A 16,217-nucleotide genomic window follows, 5' to 3' on the forward strand; every position below is an offset into this window, starting at 1 on the left:
TTTCTGCTGAAAACAAGGTGGGGGTGGAGAGAAGAGAGATGTGTGCAGATATGAGATGGAGCCCAGAGAGTCTACTATGTTTGCTGTTCACAGTGTGGTCTCTACACTGGGGAGATGAAACACAGACTGGGTGACCACTTCGCAGAGCACTTGCATTCTACCCATAAAAATGATTCAGAGCTTCCAGTCACCTGCCAGTTCAACACACTGTGCTCCCCAGGCCAACATTTCTGTTGCAGATATGCTGCAGTGTTCCAGCGAGTCTCAGCACAAACTCAAAGATCAAAATCTTGTTTTCTGCTCAGGGTCTCTGCAACCTCTGGGACTCAACATTGAATTCATACTTTCAGAGACTGATTCCACCATTCTATGTTTTTTATCCACTCTACCCCTCTTCCTGTTTTATACGGGAGGCTTTTAGCACAGCCAGCTCATTTTTCACCCATGCTACTGTCTGTTACCTTTATGATATGGTTTGCTTCCAGCACAGACTACCCATTTTCTGCTACCCTCAGCTCTCGTTATTACTTAGCTTCTCTTCTATCCTGGCTTGCCATGCATAATGCCCTTGTTTACCAACTGCTTTCATATTTTTCTGTCTCTAGTATCTATCTCCACCTCTCCGCTCGTTCCTCCCTTCTCTCTTCCCCACCCCCACTAAAAACAGCCATCCTCTTCAGCATGAATGCTAGCTTTTCCTAGCTGCTCACTTCTGACAAAGAGTCACTGGACTCGAAGTGAAACCTTGCTTTTTTACACCCCACAGGTGCTCCCAGACCTATTGGATTAAAAATGGGTTAAACTAAATAGCAGTAGCCTCCTTTATGATATTTCAGTCATACAATAATGGATAATATTTTCTCAATTTGAAAATAATTGCGTGAATTAAATGGATCCACCACAGGTACATCAGTTGTGCACAGTCACCTAATGAATTTTTCACAGTTTGGTCTAGTCCATTGCAAGGGTTAAACCAGTATCAGAGAATACAACTTCACTATTTTAAAGAAAAGTTAAAGAACTACAGATGTTGGAAATCAGAAACAAAATAAAAATTGTTGGAAAAACACCGGTCATGTGGCATCTGTGGAAACTTTTACTCTGCTTTCTCTCCACAGATGCTGCCAACTTCTGTTTTTTGAGTAGAATTTCACTATCTTTGATAGGGTGAAATAGGGATTTCTTTCCCAAATGTTGAAAGAGAAAAGTTATGCATAAATTTCAAGCTCCTTTATGAAGTGTAGCTGATGGAGATTTTATAGTATTGATTAATGTTTTTGGGGCATGGGGTAGAGGAGAAAAATCATTCTGTCCATTTGTTACAGACATATTGACATTTAAGTCTGCCAAATTGACTTTTCACAATTGTCAAAAACCCTTGTTAGACCCTAGTCAATTTCGGCTGCATTTCCCACACAATTATTTTTGTTAAATCAATAGTACTTATTGTAGTCTAAGTAGCTTCTGCATTATGCATGTGAGCTTAAACTTTAGTCATGATGTGCCTTAGATCAAAAACAAATTGGATTGATCAAAGTGTGATGTTTGTTGAATCTCACTGTAGATAGAAGATTTTTAAAAATCCTACTACGTGCTGTGCTTTGTTTAATTTTGTAACCTTTTTAAAATAGTGAATCTCATGGTGCCCATGGAGTTTGAGTATATGCTACTATGTAAAGAGGGGTGTAACAGTATTTTGCTTTCATGACTCCTGATTTATTGCTGTTAAATCAGTTAAACTCTGTTTTTATTACATGGAATACTGAAATTTTTATGGTAGTTCTGAGATTGATTTTGCTAACTGCCGCTTTTAATGATTTAAACAAAAATCCATAAAATTATTTATTGTATGAATTTCATAATATGCTGCCTTTCAAAGTGAAGATACATAGTGGACATGGCAAGTTTAGCAGAGGTGGAGAGATGGTCATTTTGAACAACAGCTCAATTCTGTAGTTACTATGCTCTGATGGCAATGAAGTGGTCAGCAGCATTTCAGAAGAGCAGTTTTGGATTTACTGGGAATGTGGGTCTTTTATCCTGGATGGTTTCTTTTATTTGTTGGTTTGGCAACAGAAGATGAGAAGGAGCTGTGCCAACATGAGCTATGGAGACTGGCAAGGTGAAAACACTTCTCTTTTTTTTGAGTAAGTTATTGAGAGCTCATGCCCAGTCGTGGTATCTGTTCCTTATTTTTAATTTACTCATGGATTCTGCATAAACGGCTAAAGTCTAATGTATTGAGTGATCTTAGGTAATGAACTTGGGGAGTGGGGTTTTAGGAGTAGGTGGCAACCAATACACTTTACTCACCCCCCCCCCCCCGCGCACGCGCGCGCGCGCGCGCGCGCGCACACACACACACACACACACACACACACACACACACACACACACACACACACACGTTGTTTTGGATTTACCCTTTTTTTAAGTTGAAGGCACGATTTTTAATTTGTGTTCTCGTCAACCATGCCAACGTTCTTCTTTGTTCAGGTTGTTGTATGATGGTGGAAGATACTTTGTTTTCACCAATTGCCTTCCTTTTTGGAGCCATTCATAGTGGACTGATCTGGCTGTAACGCTTAAGATCAAAGTACCTGATCAGGATCTCCCCCCGGAGCTAACGTAAATATCCACTCCCCTCAGTTTCAAAGCAAATACTGTTAGGTTCAAGAATTGATTTATTAACTATATAAATGGCAGGTGGTGGAGAAATGAAATTGCACCCCCTGTGGTTTATATATTTTCTGCCTCCTTGTGGTTTTACGGGAGCAAGGTATATATCCAACTTTCTCAACTTGACTGCATCCCCTTCCTCTTTGCCTTCCCCATCTCCCCACTTGAATAATGGTTTTTTTCCCCCACATGACTTATTTGGAGCTGATGAAATTTCCAACCGGAGCTTCAATTTCAGGGCAGAATCGCAAACCTGCATGATATAAATCTCTCAGACATTTTTAACATTTTCTGTAATTAGCCTATAGGATGAGTTGTGATGTGCTCTGTCACAGTTGTATACTAAATTTTGAGTATTTCTTGCTGAAAGAAAAGAAAGTGGAAATGTGACAAAATGGTCAATCTTCTGGTACTTTGCTCACCTTTTGGTAGAGTGACGGTACTGAAGGATTTGTTTGCTCACGCTTTTGCAATCATGGATTGCTATTTTGATTAAAGAAATTTTTAACCATATACAGGCATTTATTTAAGTTAGTCATATTTATTGCCAAAGACACTTGGGTGTGTCGGCAGTCCCACCTCTGAGGCCACATTTTTAGGTAGTAGCAATGAAAAAGGTTTTTATGATTTTGTTATAAAGATTAAACAATATGTAAATAATTTATATCTTTAGAAGATTACCTCTGGAGAATAATGAGTTACAAAGAGGTGGGGTAGAGAGATTGTATTGCTTCACTGTCGTATCTCTGCAGAAGCCAGTTTGTAGGTGAGGAATTTTCCTCTTCTTTATTGTGTTATACTGGGTAAAAATATTATTAGTTATGCTGGACCAATTTGCTGCCCCTTAAATTAGCTTTCAATTTTTATAGGCAGCATTCCATCTTGGGTTATATTTCAAATCTCTTTTATATCAAGCTTTCATCAGTCGGAAAGAATTGTTTTTCAGCTTTCACAGGCAGGACTGCTGACACCTGGTGATTGGCATTTGTAATGTTAACCATATGCCCCAGTATTGTTGAATGTAAAGACTATTTGTGTTCTGGTGCCAAGATGTCACATGCAGTTCCAGAACAACAACAGTGGGCGGCAGTGTAGAAAATGTGAATTTCATACAGGATTGCAATCTGATTCTGCAGTAACTTCTGACCATTGTTAAATGAAATAATGCTGTTCATTTCAGCTTTTATGATTTCATTTAATGTCTTAAATAACTGATCAATCTTTATTGTGATCTCCAAAAAACAGAGCATAAGATGGGGTATTTAGTATGTAGCTCCTGCTTCCATGTGCCTGATGTTTTGTTGGTGAGAGGCCAGTGTGCCGAACCTCCCTGTTAGCCAGTTCCACTTGAAAATATCAAATGTGATCCTTCACAGTTTGGTTTTTGCATGAGTTCCGTGCCTCAGGAGAGAAACTTAGCTTCAAAAACTGGAAAATATTTCATCCTGTCAATTAACAGGCAATGTGTGTACTTTTCTATTGTGTCATTACATGACTTCTAACATATATTTGGAACTCTCTTGGGTTACTCTCCAAGGCTCTGAAAGGAAGAGCAGCTCGAGGCTTAAGTTTCTGAGTTTCACTGCATAGGTGGGGGCTCATTCTTGAGTTGAAAAGACCAAATTGTCAGCACTTACACAAAATTGGAAGAAACTCTGTCAAAATACCTCACTGTAGAAGATGGTTCTGTGATTGACTGACAGAAAGATGTTGAAAAAGGATAAGAACATAATTCCTCAGGAGCTAACAATCACTTTGGACCAGTTACAGAGAATTGAATATCTACTTAAAGGGACAATGTTATGAATTTCTGTAAAGTGTTTCTTGCTAAATTGCTAGAATTAAAAAGGAAGAGGCTGTGTTCTTCAGCTTAAAGTAGAAGGAGTTTACTAAGATAGTATTTAGACAGTAATGCTTATAGTGTATTTTTTTAACAGTAAAAACCTTGAGAAAGCTATTAACTGGAATTCAGTTTTAAAATCTGCTTTAACATAATCCATTTGGAGCAAAAAGAAAAGGAGAACTCTCCACCTATGTGGAACTAACTTTTTTTAAAATGTTCAGGTGTTTGGCTTAGGTAGACTAGCTAGTGCTCATTGGCACTGATATAGTGCTTTCTAATTTCCCATTTTAATTGGATTAAGATATGAATAATAGCTTTGTTTTAAATATCACATATGAATGCTACTAGAGTATTTGTGTTGTAGTAAAACTGGTGCATGCAGGTTTCAGTGATCTAAATCTAATAATGTAGTGAACGGCCTGTGAATTAGTGAGAGTTGAAGAGACTGACTCAATAGACTGACAATTACTGAAAAGAAGGGAATGGGTGACGGCTAACTGTTGGGCTGAAATGAATGTGCATTTTTACTCTTGACTGCCAGTTTGAATTTTATGCTTATTATAGTTATGCGAGACCTACAGAGAATATGCACATCCTTTTCAGTATTACAGCAGGTCCAGAGCAAAATGTTATTTTCATTTAGTTGTTTATATTTCAAGTTGATGTTTTAGTGATTGTGACTTTGAAAGTAGTGCCAATTTTTAAAAGCAGCTCTTTAATATCTTGAAACCTTTCAGTTTATAATATGGAGCTGATTATATGAAGATAGACATTTCCAGCACTTTGTGTTATCTGTTTTAAAAGGCTTAATGGCTACCAAAAGAATGCATTGACCAGTGTTTCAGGTCATCTGTGAGACTAAATGTTCTTTCTTACTTGCGACCGATACAGTGCTGGCAGCCGTTTATGCTCCTTTTTAGCAGCGCTGTTTCTTGATAAATGTCGCCTCCTGAAGGGGATCTCCACTCTAGAAAATAGGGGTTGAATTATCTAGACTAGTGAAGGTGAGAGATGGTCTTGCATAGGAATCTGCTGGGACCACTGCTATTCTGCAAAGTGGTCATAAACTTGAATCAGGTTGATGCCTTGTCTGCCTGGCAATAACTTCAACCAATTATGACACCTCACTTTACGCAAAGTTGTGTTTGTGTGCTGAGTTATTTAATTAGCTGGTCCTTGCAAAGGACTTGTGACATTCGCCTAAACTATTAACAGGATTTCATTCAACAATGAAATTTAGTGGCAATTCATCACTGCAACAAGTATTTGTTGGTTATTATGTACCCATATACTTTTTAAATGAAATACTCACTTTGGGCCTTTTAGCCTCTCATTTAAGATAGTTGATACCATTACAGTTTATTCATTGGACTCCTGTTTCAGCTGGGTTAGCAACCAGCCATTTGCTGAAAGCTGATAGCTGTTAATATTCACATTCTAATTTTATTAAATTGATCTTTTCAATAACCTTGTTTCCAGGTCAGATGCTTTCTTCTTTTGGTATGTATTAATTTGTGTTGATGTTTGAAAGCACTTTGCACAGCAATGTCTTTAATTTTTAATTTCTAGCCCAGCATGCTCACTTGATATATATTTGATGAGTTGGGATGAGGGCATTTCCCCCTCTCTGATTGTTCACATGTTAGTGAACACATGAGTAAATGCATGAGCTTTGCTCAGAAATTATTCATGCATGGTCTAAAGCTTCCTGTTCTTGAGCAGTGAAATTGAGTTTATTGACTCAGCCAAGGAAGGGACGTTTCAAGGGCGTAAGCATAAATTGGCTGCACTTGCTTCCGTTGAAATGAGCGACAGCTCCACAAAAGAAATTTTACAGTATTTTTACATGAGGCATTTATCAATGGTCAAGGATCGTAATTTCAATCTGAGAAAGACCCTCTATTTGTGTGCCTAGTGTATGTGAAAGTTGTGTGTTATGGGGAGGGAATCTTGTATCTTGTGAAAAACTTTAGTTTGTATTGCTTGTGATATTGCTTTATGTTTGTGATCCACTGATATAAGAATGTGGTATCTGCTCATTGCAGTAGGCTGGGGCCACTCCATATCGTTCCAACAGAGATCTATTTTTGATTCTCATTTGCATCTGGCTATAATGTAGCCAGATTTGCAGACAACACAACACTATATGGTAAAGCATCTTGAGAGTATAAAACTTTGAAGAGATGTGGTTAGGCTAAGTGAATGGGCAATAAATTGGCAGGTGGGGTTGTCTAATGTGGCAGCTGTTGTGAATAGGAGAAAACAAGTGTGTAGAAGCGGTGTCTGAAAGCGGCTAATATTCTGTGCACAATTTACAGATTTTATAAATGTGCATTGTGTCCATAAGGGACTTCATTGATCAGTTTCATTTTGGTTAGCCTTTTGATTAAGGCTGAAAGGGGGCAAACATGACTGTAACCAGATAGACTGACTAACTTTTTTTTGTATTTGAGGCCCTGATAGTTTTCAAATCCATGTTTTGTATGTGCATTTTTGAAGATGTAAAAGAGCTAAGAGAATCATGATTAAATTGCATAGAAATCTTTAAGTAACAGATTGATTTTAGGGGCTGACAGAACAGTAGACCAGCGCTCTTGGATCATATAAATGAATCAGAAAACAGTAGTTGTATATGCTATGTCCTGCCCATCATGGAATCAGTTGAATAAAAGACAGGAGCTGTCTTACAGAACTAGTTCATAGGGATTCTATGATCTAGTTCTGTTAGACAGCTCCTGTCTTTTATTCAACTGATTCCATGATGGACAGGACATAGCATATACAACTACTGTTTTCTGATTCATTTATATAATTTAACAAAACAGTAGTTGTATATGCTATATCCTGTCCATCAAAACTATCATTTCATTGAGGCATTTGATCCTTGCACTATTTACAAAGTAGAGATTGTATTGGTTAGTCTTTTGTGAGGAGTGAGAAAAAGTAAGCTTAGCTGTTTTCTATTCTAGTTGGTCAGTCAATTTTTCAGACATTTTCTAGTTAGTGCAGTCTCGTTCAAATTGAGATACCAAAGGTTAAGAAAGTACTGCACGGTAATGTTTGTAGTTTTGAATCATCAATAAGGCATGTTAGTTTGTGGAAATTGCTAATAAGTGATCTAAAATCAGAATACTGTGGATGCTAGAAATATGAAATAAATACCGAAAAATGCAGGAAATAGTAAGTCCAGCAGTATCAGTAACAAGAGAATTAGCTTTTCAAGTTGATGATTTTGTTAGAGCTATGAGATGTAATTGGTTTTGAGCAAGTGGTCAGTGAGGTGGAGACATAATAAATGTTTGCGATAGGCTGAAAGACAGATTGGATGGCGTAAGAGTCATAGTCATAGAGAGGTACAGCATGGAAACAGACCCTTTGGTCCAACTCCGTCCATGCCACTCAGGATATCCTAAATAAGTCTAGTCCAATTTGCCAGCATCTGGCCCACATCCTTCTAAACCCTTCCTCTTCATATATTCATCTATATTCCTTTTTAAGTATTGTAATTTTACCAACCTCCACCATTTTCCTCTGGCAGCTTAAACTAGACGGTCACCACCCTGTATGTGTAACAGTTGTCCCTTTTAGGTCCTTTTTTAAATCTTTCCCCTCTCACCTTAGACCCATGCCCTCTAGTTTTGGACTCCCCCACCGTGGGAAAAGACCGTGTTTATTTACCCCTACTTATGCCCCTCATTATTTTATGCACCTCTATAAGGTCACCCCTCAGCCTCTGATGCTGCAGTGAAAATAGCCCCAGCCTATTCAGCCTCTTGCTCTAGCTTAAACCTGCCTACCTTGGCGACATCTTCATAAATCTTTTCTGCGCCCTTCCAAGTTTCACAACATCGTTCCTATAGCGGGGAAACTAGAATTGCATGCAATATTCCAAAAGTGGCCTAATCAATGTCCTGTACAGCCGCAACGTGACTGCCCAACTCCGACAATCAACGCACTGATCAATAAAGGCAAGCACACCAAATGCTTTAAGTATCCTATCCTATCCTATCCTATCCTGCAACTCCACTTTCAAGGAGCTATTAACCTGCACTCCAAGGTCTTTGTTCAGCAACACTCCCCAGGATCTTACCATTAAGTGTATAAGTCCTGCCCTGATTTGCCTTTCCAAAATGCAGCATCTCACATTTATCTAAATTAAACTCCATCTGTCATTCCTCTGCCCTTTGGCCCATCCAATCAATATCCTGTTGTACTCTGAGGTAACCTTCTTGGCAGTCCACTGCATGTCCAATTTTGGTTCAACTTACTAACCATACCTCCTATGTTCAAATCCTATTCATTCATATAAATGACAAAAGCAGTGGACCCAACAGTGATCCTTGTGGTACACCACTGGTCACAAGCCTCCAGTCTGAAAAGCAACCCTCCACCATGTCCTCTGCCTTCTAACTTTGAGACAGTCCTGTATCCAAATGGCTAGTTCTCCCTCTTTTCCATGTGATTGAACCTTCCTAACCAGTATACCTCGAGGAGCCTTGAAGAACACCTCACTGAAGTCTATATAAATTATGTCCTTCATTCTGCTCTCATCAATCCTGTTCTTTACTACTTCCAAAAAAAAACTCGACCAAGTTAGTGAGATACAATTTCCCATGCACAAAGCTGTATTGACTATCCCTAATTTGTCCTTGCCTTTCCAAATATATGTAAATCTTGACCCTTAGGATTCCCGCCAACAACTTGCTTACCATGGATGACAGGCCCACCTGTCTATAGTTCCCTGGCATTTCTTTTCCACCTTTCTTAAATAGTGGCACCATGTTAACCAATCTCCAGTCTACTGGCACCTCACCCGAGTCTATCGATGACACAAATATCTCAGCAAGGGGCCCAGCAGTGACTTCCCTAGTTTACCACAGTTCAAGTTGACCTGATCAGGTCCTGGGGATTTATCCACTTTTATGTGTTTAAAGATGTCCAGCACCACCACCTCTAATGTGGACATTTTTCAAGATGTAGTTATTTATTTCCTCATGTTCTATACCTTCCATATCCCCCTCCACAGTAAACACTGATGCAAAATATTAATCTAGGATCTCCCACATCTCCTGCAGTTCCACACACATGTGGCCTTGCTGATCTTTTTAAGGGGCACTGTTGTCTTCCTAGTTACCCTTTTGTCCTTGGTGTATTTGTAGAATCCCTTTGGATTCTGTAAGACTTAGTCTTACAGAACCGAAGGGAATAGCGATGGGCCAAGGGAATAAAAAACAACAAAAATGAAAGATCTGTTTAAACCAGGTGAGATACTGTCTGATTTGTGAAAATAAATACAATAAAAAAGCAGGAAAGAAAAGGGAACAAAAGTGGGCAATAGATGGACAGTTAAAATAGCAGTCTCTGGAAGCTCTGGGTTACGCTTGCTGTGTGACCTCACGGATTCTTGCTGAAATTGATGATCCTTCCACTCTTTGACCTTTAAACGAACTTTGTCCTTCTTTCCCGCTCTACCTCCCAATTCTAAATCAGGGCTTCCTGAATTGTGATTGTCACCCCCCTGCTGAAATGTAGTCATGAGCTTGAGACAGCACTTTTTTCTATTCATTCATGGAATATGGGCACTGGTGGCTGGAACAGTATTGCTCATCTTGAATTGCCCAGAAGGCAGTTTAAGAGTCAACCACATTTCCGTTGGCCTTGAGTCGTATGGAGGCCAGACCAGGTAAATTGGGCAAATTTCCTTCTGTAAAGGACATTAACGAATCAGGTAGGTTTTTCCTGACAATCAGCAAAGGTTTCATGGTCATCATTAAGCTCTTACTTCCAGATTATTATTGAATTCAAATTCCACCACCCATGGTGGTGGCGGGGGGTGGGGGGCGGTGTGGAGGCGGTGGATTTGAGCCAAGTCCCCGGAGCATTGCCTGGGTCTGTGGATTAGTAGACTAGCAATAACACCACAAGGCCATCAACTACCCACTGGCTGACTTGGAGCTCTGATCAAGTACTAACAGCTGTCAAACCCCTTCTTCACCTGTTTTGTTTTAAATAGCTGACATGACCTAGGTGGGCAATTTAAAAAAAAAAGTTTCTATTTGTATATAATTTTCCTGTGTTTGAGATTTGATACCTGTTGCGAAAATCCTGATAAGAGACATGCTTTTAGCTTAAAAACCCTACAGTTTAAACACCATCCCTCTGATAGGTCTCCACCCACTCCCAGTTCTCTCAGTCTGGTGTCTTGGCAGTTTTCAGACCTCAAAATGGGTCGTAATGGGAGATAGGTTTGGAAGTTCTCAAGATAATTTGCTGATTAACCTGGTCAGTGTGTTATTACACTTCTGAAGCAGGTGGAACATGAACACTGGTCTTTTAGCCCAGAGGTAGGGACCGTGCACTGTACCTCCAAAGCTCCAAAGATGTTGTGGTTGGTTGGCTCACTGAGCTGGTTTGTTGTTCGCAGATGTTTCATTATCCTGCTGTGTAACATCATCAGTGCAGCCTCTGATGAAGGTTCATCAGAGGCTGCACTGATGATGTTACCCAGCAGGGTAATGAAACGTCAGCGGAACAACAAACCAGCTCAGTGAGTCAACCAACCACAACCCGTGCTACAAATCTAATCCAAAACCTTACATCCCCAAAGATATTTTACAGTCAACCTCTCCGGAGATGTTATTACCCATTTCTGTAACAGGCAGGACATGAACCCAGTCTTCTGATTCAGAGGTAGGAACACTCCCACTGAGCAATAAAGCTCCTTTGGAAGTTCTTATCGTTCTCTGGGTAAAGACGTTTGCCTGAGTGGTTTGATGGATTTTGGTGATTATCTTTTTGTTTGTGGATTCCAAATCTTCTTTCCTCCGTAAGTGGAAGGGTTTTCACCTACTCTGTCTCTCATTATTTTCGAGTCAACAGTCAGGTTACCTACTCGGTGTTCTGTTCAGAGAAAAGAACCTCCAAGCCTGTCCTTTTTCAGTCTTTTCCATTAGTTAGAACAATATCAGAACTGAGGAGTTACGTTATCTTTCTTTGGCACCTTTCTACAGTAGTACATAACCCTTTCATAACATCCAAAAGTTTTTGAGTATGCAATCCTAAGTTTTATTTCGTTACTTTACTAGTTTTGATTATTTAATTTAGGTTTTCTTTGATTTCCAAGCAAGTTTCAACTTCTTTGCTAATCTTTGTTTTCCGTTTTGCCGTCATCTGCTTCATTATTTACGTCCTTACTATATGTATTTTCCCTGTATTTTGTTTGTCCATATTATATTCCTTTTGTTAGGATGCATGTCTGTTGGATTTTATTCCCTGTTTTAGGTGTTTACCACTGTCATCATCCTATTTCAAAATATAAAAAAAACTAATCTGCTGAGAGTCAAAACTGGAGAGTTGCTCATCAAAGACCGAGAGACAGTGCCTGCTGGAGAGAGCACTTCAGTACCTCCTCAACCAAGATGCAGCCATCAATGGAAGTGCTGTCAACACTATCTTGCAGTGCACTACCTGTCACCCTCTCAGCGCACCACCAACTGCGTTGAGGTAGATTACAGCCTTCCGGATGCTGCAAATCAATAAGGCCTCTGGCATAGATGGAATCTCCACTGCAGCAGAGAGGCACTGTTGTCACATTTACAGTCTCATCACCTTAGCCTGGAAGTAAGAGAGCATGCTGGGAGAACTCAGATGCTGTAATTGTGACCATTTTCAAGAATGAAGACTGGTCTGATTGTGGAAATTAGAGGGATTTTCCTACTGTCCATCACAGGAATGGTCATCAAGCGAATTCTCCTTATCCTCTACCTTACAGTGACTGACAAGGTCTTCGCTAAATCTGTGAGGCTTCCATCTGTCAAGAGGCACAGTGGACATGATTTTCAGCGTGTGACAAATCTGAGAAGAATGCACGGAATTGCACCAACCTGTGTACATGTTCTTTTTTGATTTTTATAAAGGCTTTTGACTGTTGTCAACTGTGAGTGATTTGGAAATGCTTTCCTCAAGTTTGGCTGCATGCAGAAGTTCATCACCATTCTCCATCAGCGGCAAAGTGACATGCAAGCCATGATACTTGCCAACAGATCAACCACAGACCTGATATGAGTACAAACCAGAATCAAGCTGGGCTGTGTCCCTGCACCAAGATTCTTTTTTTTTCTATTTCCTCTCCACAACACTCCACTCCGTGAAAGTCCCCACCAGAGTGGAGTTGACCTGCAGGCTGAGTGGGAAATTGTTCAGCCTTTGCCTCCAGGCCAGATCCAGGATCACCCCCAACTTCAATTTTTGAGCTGGAGTATGCAGACAACACTTGCATGTGTGCACACGCAGGCTGAGTGCATTTACCAAGGTGTATGAGAGAATGGGACTGAACATCCAGAAAACAAAGTTTCTTTACCATGTCACTCCTGCCACATAACACTGCTCCCCAGTCATCAAAATCCACGTGCACCCCTGGACAATGTGAAGTATTTCCCTTATCTTGGGAGCCTCCTTTTGGTCCGAGCAGGCATCGACTATGAAATCCAACATCAACTCCAATATGCCAGGGCAGCCTTCTGACGGTGAAGAAGTTGCACCTCTCAAATCCAGTACCAAGATCATGGTCTATGGAGCAGCTGTGGTCCCCACCCTCCTGTATCAGAAATATGACCATATACAGGAGACATGTCAAATCCCTGCAGAGTTATCACCAGTGCTGCCTTCACAAAATCCTGCAAATCCTCTGGCAAGGTAGGTATACTGGTGAGCAATCTCTCCCAGACCCAAGTATTGAGGAACTGGTCATGCATGTCTAGCTCTGATGGGTGGGCCACATTGTCCAAATCCTGTTACAAGGCTTCCTAAACAAGTGCTCTGTTCTGAACTCCACAACAGTTAGTGGTCAAAAGGCAGGGGAATCCTTCAAGGATAGCCCTGAAAGCTTCCCTAAACAAACAGAAAACATCCCATTGACACATGGGAATTGCTGCCATAGAATGTACAAACTGGAGAAAAAGCCACTTCGAGTATCACTGACTGGAGAACATGGAGGTCAAACACAAGCTGCAGAAAGAGCATGCAGAACCCAGAGTGACTTAACCCATCCTCAAATAATATCTGCCCCACCTCTGGGTTTGACTATGGACTGCCAAGATCAACAAAATACATCTATTTCTTCCAGTAAATTGACACTGTTTGCTCTCATTTATTCAGTCAGCCTTTCTTACTAATTACTTTGGTCTTTTTTCTGATTTTATATTTATCAATCGTTGAATAAATCTTGTGATTTCTGTTGTCAGATATTTCCCAATACTTGCCTTGTGTCCTCATGTACTGTACTACATTCAGTAGTATTCCCCTTTTGTCAATGAGAATGGAGCTGAGCTGTCCCTGCAAAAAACTGTACTTTATACTCCATTCAGTATCTCTTCTTGGCAATTTTTCTTCGTCCTTAATTCAGATCACATTTGTTTTAATATTTTTACCCTGCACTTCATTATTTGGAGGACTGTAGTACTTCCTTTACTGTCTAACTTTTTATTTCAAAATGTATAGATTCTATTTGTAGCTTTCTTTCACTACAATACCTTTTTTATTGTCACTATCGGTAATCCGTAGAGCTACTCCTACCCTTTTTCCATCCTTCTGATTTATGTTCCTGTAAAACTTTGAATATTCAATTACAATATAAAGGCGAATACTGCACATGTTGAAAACCTTAAAAGAGAATGCTGAAGAAACCCAGCAGGCCTGGCAGCGTTTTGTGGAGTGGGAAACAGAGTTAGCGTTTTGAGTCCGGCATGACTGAAGCATAGTCATAGCGGACTCGAATTGTTAACTCTATTTCTGTCTCGATAGATGCTGCCAGACCTGCTAATTTTCTTCAGCAATAAATTAAATTACCAGTCTTACTTATCACCAGTCATGACTCCATTACGGAAGCAGTCCAGACTGTTTTATTGGGAAGAAGGCAACATTTTGCACCTGTAAAGAATGGCTAGAGCCTTTGTTTGATTAAGGGTAGATTGTTAGTCTCCCTATCTCACTTGGAAGTCTTATGAAGTTCTGTAAATGATTATCTCTGAAACTGGTCTCTTCAAGACCCATGAAGATGAGTTTTGAGAGGGCCTGAGCCTTTGCATGACATTAAAACCTTATTCACGAGGTCCAACTTGTTCTGTAACATCCCATGCAGAAGTACCTTCTATCTAGTTGGACTGAGATCATAATAGCCGAGGAAGTTCTGTATTTGTTCTCGAAATCACTCCCCTCCCCACTTTATTTGGGTAATTGCATTAGAATAATGATTGGAATAATTTCACTATTTCAAGGCCTATAGCATATCACCTCTACAGCAATCATGCCTTTCTTGGTTCTGAACTCTAATGGACTAAATTCTTTCTTGCCCTCTTCCTCCTCAGGGACAGCTGCTCTTTCCAACAGTGCAGTATCTTCCTGATGAGTACTGCCATACTATGTCCTTTTCTCATGTGCTGTCTTTTTCTTGTTCCTAATCCCAACTTGGTGGAATAGATGCATCTGTGTGAACTGACTGTATGTACGTTATGTGTTGTCAATATCAAATCTGACTTTGAGAATTTCCAGAAATTATAAAAAGGAAATAGTGTTTTGTTTTGTAAGATTCAGTATAGGAAATCATTGGATTTTCACTTGGATCCTGCACTTTATAAATTTCTGTATTTCCAGTGAGACAAGTGATATTGGCATGTCTCATAGTAAAATGTGTGGCCTTCTGCACAAAATCAATGTGCTATACTTTGCCCTTTTGATCATAAAAATGTCAAAATTTGAAATTATCTTCATTTGGGCATTGCTTTGGCTTTGGAATGATTCCTGGGAAAAAGATATTCATCAATGATTTAAAGTTGCAATCCCTTGGAGATATAAATCCTGAGTTTATTCCTGGAACAACTGATGTCTGTCTTTGATAGATATTTTCCTGTGTCCTGAATGAGTGAGATAACTCTGCTGTAATTTACTCTCTGAAGTAGCATCAAATCTGAGGAAGTTCCCTGGAACCCACTGTTATCTATTTAGTGACTATCAGACTCATTGCTTAGCTTTGTTTTTTTTTATTTATTAAATTAGAAAGCATAAATAGAGAACTGCACTTTTTAAGATGCTTCTTCGTGAACTTTTCTCTTAATAAATGCACTGGAAATGAGTTTTTGAAAAACTACTCATAATTCTTTCACCCTGACACAAATTTTGAAAGCTGTGATCGATTACAAGCATATGACGAGTGTTCATGGAAATGTTTCTTTCCTACGTTTCCAGCTACTGGGATGTAATATCAATGTAAGGCTTGTTAGGGTCAAGCTACATTCTCCTTCTTTGCATTGCAGTGATCGGTGGCTTTAAAAATGACATGATAGAAAAAGCTCTCATCCTTTTTGATCATTGGCAGCTTCTAGCGTGCAACAAGAACTGTACAGTGAAATCAGTTCCATTAGTACTTGCTGCTATGAGGTACCTCTACATGCAATATCTTGTGCAATTTTGTTTATTGCATTTCCAATAAAGGAGGGTGCCTTCTCTGAGGTTAAACATTGACATTGACTTTCTGTTTGGCACAAAACCACTTGGAGGGATCTTATTACATGTTATTCAAGGATAAGTAAATGAAAAATTTGATCCCAGCTCAACCATCCTCTAACTGTGCTACAAGTCTGACGTTGTGGAAGATTGAGTGAATGCCAGATTTAGGTGCAGCACTAATGTGAAGAAGTTC

The 16,217-nt window shown here is 39.7% G+C and overlaps 1 protein-coding gene across 2 annotated transcripts in view; it reads left to right on the forward strand.

Moving 5' to 3' along the window:
• The window catches only part of med27 (mediator complex subunit 27), a 281,704-nt gene that overhangs the window by 19,920 nt on the left and 245,567 nt on the right, over positions 1–16,217 (forward strand). Inside the window, exon 3 of one of the 2 annotated variants that reach the window (XM_048558447.2) lies at positions 6,002–6,022. The exons of the other annotated variant lie outside the window; for it this stretch is intronic. Coding sequence (XP_048414404.1) covers positions 6,002–6,022 — 21 coding nt within the window. The remainder of the gene's footprint in view (positions 1–6,001; positions 6,023–16,217) is intronic. 2 annotated transcript variants of the gene reach the window in all.

Source organism: Stegostoma tigrinum, chromosome 29, assembly GCF_030684315.1.
Source record: "Stegostoma tigrinum isolate sSteTig4 chromosome 29, sSteTig4.hap1, whole genome shotgun sequence".
In the NCBI taxonomy this organism is placed as follows: Eukaryota; Metazoa; Chordata; class Chondrichthyes; order Orectolobiformes; family Stegostomatidae; genus Stegostoma; species Stegostoma tigrinum.